Source organism: Salvelinus sp. IW2-2015, linkage group LG6.1, assembly GCF_002910315.2.
Source record: "Salvelinus sp. IW2-2015 linkage group LG6.1, ASM291031v2, whole genome shotgun sequence".
Lineage (NCBI taxonomy): Eukaryota > Metazoa > Chordata > Actinopteri > Salmoniformes > Salmonidae > Salvelinus > Salvelinus sp. IW2-2015.
In genome coordinates this window covers 11,161,838-11,169,875 of record NC_036845.1, presented here as the reverse complement: position 1 = coordinate 11,169,875, position 8,038 = coordinate 11,161,838, and the positions used below count along the sequence as shown (strand labels likewise).

The 8,038-nt window shown below is 43.2% G+C and overlaps 1 protein-coding gene across 1 annotated transcript in view; it reads left to right on the top strand.

The window, feature by feature from the left end:
- LOC111964646 (importin subunit alpha-4) overlaps positions 1 to 7,216 on the top strand; it is a 50,244-nt gene extending 43,028 nt beyond the window's left edge. The window contains exon 16 of the mRNA XM_070443814.1: positions 7,057 to 7,216. Coding sequence (XP_070299915.1) covers positions 7,057 to 7,216 — 160 coding nt within the window. The remainder of the gene's footprint in view (positions 1 to 7,056) is intronic.
- The last annotated feature ends 822 nt before the right edge of the window (positions 7,217 to 8,038 follow it).

Below are 8,038 nucleotides of genomic sequence, written 5' to 3'. Positions count from 1 at the left end.
ATACATGATTGTTCATAAAATCCCCTTACACACATAGGCAACGAAGACACACAACTCGTCAATTGAGATTGTTTGTTACTGGCCATATCCAATACCCCATAATGTCAAAGTGTAATTATGTTTTTCGAAATGTTTACAAATGATTTCAAAAGGAAAAGCTGAAAYGTTTTGAGTCAATAAGTATTCAGGTACTTTGTTATGGCCTAAATAAGTTCAGGAGTAAAYGTTTGCTTAACAAGTCACTATGCTGCATGGACTCACTCTGTGTGCAATAATAGTGTTTAACATGATATTTCAATGACTTTCTCATCTTTGTACCCCACACATACAGATAATTGTAAGGTCCCTCAGTCGAGCAGTGAATTTCAAACACAGATTCAACAGCAAAGACCATCGAGGTTTTCCAATGCCTCGCCAAGAAGATACATTGAATATCCCTTTGAGCRTGGTGAAGTGATTGATTACACTTTGGGTGGTGTATCAATACACCCAGTCACTACAAAGAGACAGGCGTCCTTCCTAACTCAGTTGCTGGAGAGGAAGGAAACCACTCAGGGATTTCACCATGAGGCCAATGGTGACTTTAAAACAGTTACAGAGTTTAAAGGCTGTGATAGGAGAAAACAGAATGAAAAGAAGGAAGCCTGTTCAGAATCAAAATACTTCAAAACATGCATCCTGTTAGCAACAAGGCACTAAAGTAATGAATAAAAAAAATTGGCAAAGCAGTTAACTTTTTGTCCTGAATACAAAGTGTTAAATTTGGGGCAAATCCAATGCAAAACATTACTGAGTACCACTCTTCATATATTCAAGCATTGTGGTGGCTGCATCATGTTATGTGTATACTTGTAATTGTYAAGGACTGGGGAGTATTTYAGGATAAAAAARTKAATGGAATGTAGCTAAGCATAGGCAAAATTCTAGAGGAAAACCTGGTTCCGTCTGCTTTCCACCAGACACTGGGAGATTAAGGATTATCCMCTTTTTTCAATTTCCGCCTAAAATTACATACCCAAATCTAACTGCCTGTAGCTCAGGCCCTGAAGCAAGGATATGCATATTCTTGGTACCATTTGAAAGGAAACACTTTGAAGTTCATGGAAATGTAAAATGAATGTAGTAGAGTATAACACAATAGATCTGGTAAAAGATAATACAAAGAAAAAAACAACCAGAATGCATTAAAAAGGCCAGAATGTATTATTCCAGCCCAGCTGCAATTTAGATTTTTGGCCACTAGATGGCATCCGTGTATGTGCAAAGTTTTAAACTGATCCAATGAACCATTGCATTTCTGTTCAAACCGTTGTATCAAGACTGCCCAAATGTGCCTAATTTGTTTATGAATAACTTTTCATGTTCAGAATTGTGCACTGGCCTCAAACAATAGCATGGTATTCTTTCATTGTAATAGCTACTGTAAATTGGACAGTGCAGTTAGATTAACAAGAATTTAAGCTTCCTGCCAATATCAGATATGTTTATGTTGTTACTTACAACCTCATGCTAATCACATTAACCTTCATTAGCTCAACCGTCCTGTGGAAGGGACACCGATCCCGAAGAAGTTTTAATTCAACTTTCAGCAGGACAATAACTTAAAACACAAGGCCAAATCTACACTGAAGTTGCTTAACAAGAAGACGGTGAATGTTCCTGAGTGTCCGAGTCTATTGCTATGGCAACTCAGGATGTTGAATAACTATCAAATCAAGATATATTTGTTTTATTTGTGTTATTTTTTTACAAATATTAAACATGTTCTTCCACTTTGACATTCAAGTATTTTGTTTAGATCGTTGATAAAAAATGACAATTAAATCCATTTAAATGAATCCCACTTTGACACAAGAAAATGTAGAAAAAGTTAAGGGGTGTGAATACTTCCTGAAGGCAGTATGCATCTACTCACATAAGCCCTAACATAGAGACATACATTGATCATGTAAACACAAGTGGCCATGCACCTGCCGGAAAACAATATGGAAGGTAAAGTGTGGTTGTGGGTGGGTTGGTTTTTGTGTGGGGTTGGTGGTGTTGTTGTGGTGGGTTTGTTGGGTGTGGGGGTTGTGTTTGGTGGGGTTGTTGGGTGTGTGTGGGTGTGGGTGTGTGGTGGGGGGTTTGTTGTGGTGTTGGTTGTGTTGGTGGTGTGGTGGTGGTGGGTGGTGGGTGGTGTGTGTGTTGTGTGGGTGGTGTGGTGGTGTGTGTTGGTGGGTTGGTGGTGGGTGTGGTGGTGGGTAGAAGCCCTTGGGAAAATAGTCCACGGAATTGGCCAGTCCAGCCCAGACCTAATGTGCTTTGTGCCCAAAGAGGTTTTTCTAACTCTCCTCAAACCCTTCAGAAAAGGGAAGACCAATGTTTGTGGGGCCTTGGCTTTAGTTAGGAGAGGGCGGCGTGTGTGTGTATGTGTGGTGTGGCGGTGGGACAAGACAGGGTGGTTTATGGGGGTCCATCTGTTGTGGTTTCATGTTGGCGGTGCAGAGAGGAAAGACAGAAACTGAAAGGAAGGTTTGGTGGAATTAACCCCTCTTTCCAATGCACACTTCAACAATCATTCTCTCATGTCATCGTACCACCTCATCGTCCTCCCTAAAAGACATGCCATTCACTATATCACCCTTTCAATCCCTGATCCACACTCTCACAATATTTTCAGTAGGAACCAAGGACAAGGGTCAATGTCATTGAGCTGACGGCCCATTCTGTAAGGATCTCTGCACATTTAAACCATAACGGCACATACACATGAAGCAAACATCTTGCTGTCATTTCATTTTCCAATGTGACATCTGTTGACCAGACCAGAAATAGACCAACAGTCCAAACACTGTGACTAATAAAACACATTCTGCATTTTATATCTGTGAAATAGGTCAAGTTGGAAACCACCTTTCCCATTGACGTCTGAAGGACACACTTTGTCAAAATGTGATTATTCATCGTACCGTTTGGTATCACACACACACGCAGACAGAAGAAGGTGATTTGGTGCGAAACATACTTGCGGCTTGGTGAGAAATGAGGTTGAGAAATCACTGAAGTTTTGGACGGTGGACGCGGTCAATAGCTGTTTCTCAACGTGTGAGTGTGTGTGTCAGTGTGTGTTGGTGTGTGGGTGCTTGTGTTTGCGACCGCATGGAGGGAACTGAAAGTATGGGAGCAAGCTTTTGACCAAACCTGAGACGTTGTTTGAGACTTTATATCACTGTCAAAAGCAGCAGGAGAGAATGGGAGAAAATCTGAATCAAGATTATTGACCTTAGACTTTGTACCACGACCAACAGGCACACACACCACGCTCAGAGTGAGAGCGCATACATGAAACACACAAAGTACATGTCTTACAGTAAACGGGTCATCCACACCCACACACTCTGTCATAAAACAAACACATGCACAGGAAAATCCAGACAATTGTTGTAACATGGTTTCCATTGAGTGATGATGAACAGTATTTCTGTCATTTGACATTTCTAATGTATCTGAATTTTTATGCAGCGTGTTGTTATCCATCAGAGGTGTTACAGTATGGTTTGTGTTTAAGTTCAGTATGTGTACCATGTCAGAGTGCGTGTTTAAATGTCATGCCACATGTACTGTGGGGTGCTAAATTGCCCTCCTAATGATTCTATAGATTTAGTTACTGGTTTAGTCAATATTAGTAAAAATGCTAGATTTTTATTTTCAAGATGACTACAAAGTAACATATGAATACAAAAATCTTACAATTCGAGACAAACATTGAAAATATATAGATGAGGGGGGCTCTATGATCCCTTTTCCAAATAAACCCTACTGTGTGTGGTGTGGGTTGGTGTGTGTGTGGTGGGTGTGGTGTTTGGGCTTGTGTGGGTTGTGTTGTTGTTTGGTGTGGTGTTGTGGTGTGGGTGGTGGTGGTTTGTTGTGTGTGGGTGGTGTTGTGGCTGGTTGTGGTTGTGGTGTTGTGGTGTGTGTGTTGTGTTGGGTTGGGTGTTGGTGTTGGTGTGGTGTTGGGTGTGTGCCGTGCGTGGCCGTGGCGTTCGTTTTCCATCTTCGCCTTTGTTTTGCATGTGTTGGTTGTGGGAGTTGAAAGTGCTGGTCCAAAGTGAAAGTGTTCCCCCATTGAGAAATATCCTGGAAACTAAAGTAATCATAAATTACACCAGAAGTTTCCCTTTAATGGGTTGGGTGAGGGCCTAATGGAATCCTTAGTCATAATGACAGTGAGAAGGATAGAAGAAAGCTCTGCCTTGGAGTCCCCTAGTTCCCTACACGGTTATGGCCAACACTGGAAACCAGCTGACAGTTGTGGTGGGCAATGGTAGGACCAACAGGCCTGTATCAACAGACCCGTCCGTGAATTGGGAGTCCTCAAGAGGGCGCCGCACAGTTTGGGCCCAAGTGTTCCCGTCTCCGGGTTAGTGGCCGGGTGGGGCCGTCATTGGTAAATAAGAATGTTGGTTCTTAAAGAACTTTTGGCCAAGTTAAAATAATACATAAAAATAAAAGAATTTTAAGAACCCTCATTTTAACAGTGCCCAAATAGAAAGTACTACATCCCCCTTCTAATTCTTACCATTTTAAAATGTTTTTGTGTTGTTAACATAAGTTGGATTTGATATTGATTATAATTGTCATCTTTTGGGCACTAGATCCTACACAAAATATCTAAATGTCCAAGAGTAAGAATATCTGTTCTCAACAATTTTTTTAAGATTCAAGACAATAAACCACTAATACAAACTCTTGATTTAGAATAGTGTATCATCCGCAGATGTATCAGGAACAAGGAAACCCCAAAAGTGCAGACTCGGTGTTGGAGATAACATATTTATGTAACCACAGAGGGCAAGGCAAACGCGACAGGTCAAGGCAGGTAGGGGTCCCGATAGTCCCCTCAGAGCACAAGGGCCAAGGCCATTAGAACCCCGGGCAGGCCAGTGCCAGGTTCGATGGGCCGCAGGGGAGAGGGTTACAGGTTCAGACGGCAAGGGGTCAAAAACCAGGTGGGATGGAAAAACAAAAGAAGAGCGGGGGAAAAGCAAGGCCAACTGACAACAAAAAACCGTCGCGGAAAGGCTTTGACCAAACAAGAAAAACGAACTGGCAAACAGACAGACGAAACCAACAGGGGGAAATAAATACAACAAGGATAATGGGGCAAGAATTGGGCGACCACACCTGGAGGGGTGGAGACAAAGCAAAGACAGTGAAAACAGAATCAGGCGGTGACAACAAGAAGTTCAATCTGTTAGAATCACTTTGGCAAGTGGAATTTACCATGCTGTGAGTCTTTCTTGGTAAGTCTCTAAGAAAGCCTTTTGCCGTGCAATATTTGGCCCATTTATTCCTTTTCAAAATTCCTTCCAGCCTTCCTGTTTCCCAGGTGTGGGGGCTGGTTACCAATTAACATTAGTGATTTTCCAATAAGAAATCCCCATAGGAATCTCACAAATCTTATAGGCATTAAAAAACGTTAAAACATCCTTTGTTTCACCCGAAGACGTGGCTGAAGAAAACTGACAATAAATAAGCTGGGCGGAATTTCATATGCACCGGCAGAACAGAGATGCCTACCTCTGGTTAGACGAGGGTGGGGGTGTGTGTCTTTTTTTCAATAAACAGCTGGTGGGCGGATGTCTAATATTAAAAGAAGTCCCGAGGTATTTGGCTGCCCTGAGGTAGAGTACCTTATGAATAAGTTGTCGACCACCTATCTACAAGAGAGTCTTATCTGTATTTCGTAGTCGTCTATTAACCACCACAAAGTAAAAGCTGGCAACTAAGACCACTCTCAACATCCTTCTATAAGGCAACCAAAGAAGACAAAAGCTCACCCGAAGCGGCGTTCCTAGTGCCGGGGATTTTTAATGCAGGCCAAACTTAAATCAGTTTTACCACATTTTACCAAGTCACATGTGCAACCAGGGGAAAAAAATCCTAGACCACCTTTTGCTAGCACAGAACTGGAATATTGTTCCCGGGATTCATCCAATGGCATTGAGGAATAACACCACCTAAGTCATTGGCTTTCATCAATAAGTGCCGTTGACGACGTCATCCCCAAGTGACTGTATGTAACTATACCCACCAGAAGCTATGGCTACGGCAACATCCCGATCGAGCTAAATGCTAGAGCTGCCGCTTTTCAAGGAGCGGGACACTAATCCGGATGCTTATAAGAATCCCGCTATGCCCTCAGACGAACCATCAACCAAGCAAAGCGTCAATACGGGATTAAGATTGAATCCTATAACTGTCCTCGACGCTCGTGGATGGGGCAGGGCTGAAAACGATTACAGACTACAAAGAAAACCCAGACACGAGCTGCCTGGTGATGCCGAGCCTACCAGACGAGCTAAATGCTTTTTTATGCTCGCTTCGAGCAGCAACACTGAAGCATGCACGAGAGCACCAGCTGTTCTGGATGGCGTGTTGATAAACACTCTCGGTAACGATGTGAAAAAAAACCTTTAAAACAGGTCACATTCACAAAGCCGCTGGGCCAGACGGATTACCAGGTCTACTCAAAACATGTGAGGACCAACCTGTCAAGTGTCTTAACTGACATGTTCAACCTCTCCCTGACCGATCTGTAATACCTACTGTTTCAAGCAGAACGGCAATAGTCCTGTGCCCAAGGAAGCGAAGGTACCTGCCTAAATGATTAACAACCCCGTGACACTCACGTCGTATGCCTGAAGTGCTTTGAAGGCTGGTCCATGACTACACATCACAGCATCCTCCCGGACACCCTAGAACCCACTCCAATTCCACATACGCCCCAACAGATCCACAGATGACGCAATCTAAATCGCACTCCACACCGCCCTTTCTTACCGGAACAATAGGAAACACCTATGGAGAAATGCTGTTCATCGACTACACTCAGCGTTACACCAAAGTGCACATGAACGCTCATCACTAAGCTTAAGGACCTCTGGACAACACTCTCCCTCTGCAGCTGGATCCTGGACCTTTCCTGACGGACCGCCCCTAGATGGTAAGAGTAGGCAACAATACGTCTGTCATGCTGATCCTTAACACTGGGGCCCCTCAGGGGTGTGTACTTAGTCCCCTCCTGTATTCCCTGTTCACCCACGACTGCGTGGCCAAACACGACTCCAACACCATCATTAAGTTTGCTGAYRACACAACAGTGTTGATCACCGTCAACGATGAGACGGCCTATAGGGAAAAGGTGTCAGAGGCGGTGTCAGAGGAAAGCCCATAAAATTGTCAGAGACTCCAGTCACCCAAGTTATAGACTGTTTTCTCTGCTACCACATGGCAAGTGGTACCGGAGCGCCAATTCTAGGACCAAAAGGCTCCTCAAYAACTTCTACCCCGAAGCCATTAGACTGCTGAACAATTCATAAAAATCGCCACCGGACAATTTACAATGACACCCCCCCCTCTTGTACACTGCTATACTCGCTGTTTGTTTGTTACCTATGCATAGTCACTTCGCCCCTACCTACATGTACAGATTACCTCAACTAGCCTGTACCCCTGCACACTGACAACGTATCGGTGCTCCCTGTGTATATAGCCTCGTTATTGTTATTCTTATTGTGTTACTTTTTGTTATTACTTTTTATTTTAGCCTACTTGGTAAATATTTCTTYTTGAACTGCACTGTCGGTTAAGGGCTTGTAAATAAGCATTTCACGGTAAAGTCTACACTTGTTGTATTCGGGACYTATAGCAAATAAAGTTTGATATGATTTTGTGTCACCTCTATCACAATCCTATTGGACTACTTTATTCCTATTGGAAATAAAAAGTAATGAATCAAATGTATTTATAAAGCCCTTCTTACATCAGCTGATGTCACAAAGTGCTGTACAGAAACCCAGCCTAAAACCCCAAACAGCAAGCAATGCAGGTGTAGAAGCACGGTGGCTAGGAAAAACTCCCTAGAAAGGCCAGAACCTAGGAAGAAACCTAGAGAGGAACCAGGCTATGAGGGGTGGCCAGTCCTCTTCTGGCTGTGCCGGGTGAAGATTATAACAGAACATGGCCAAGATGTTCAAATGTTCATAGATGACCAGCA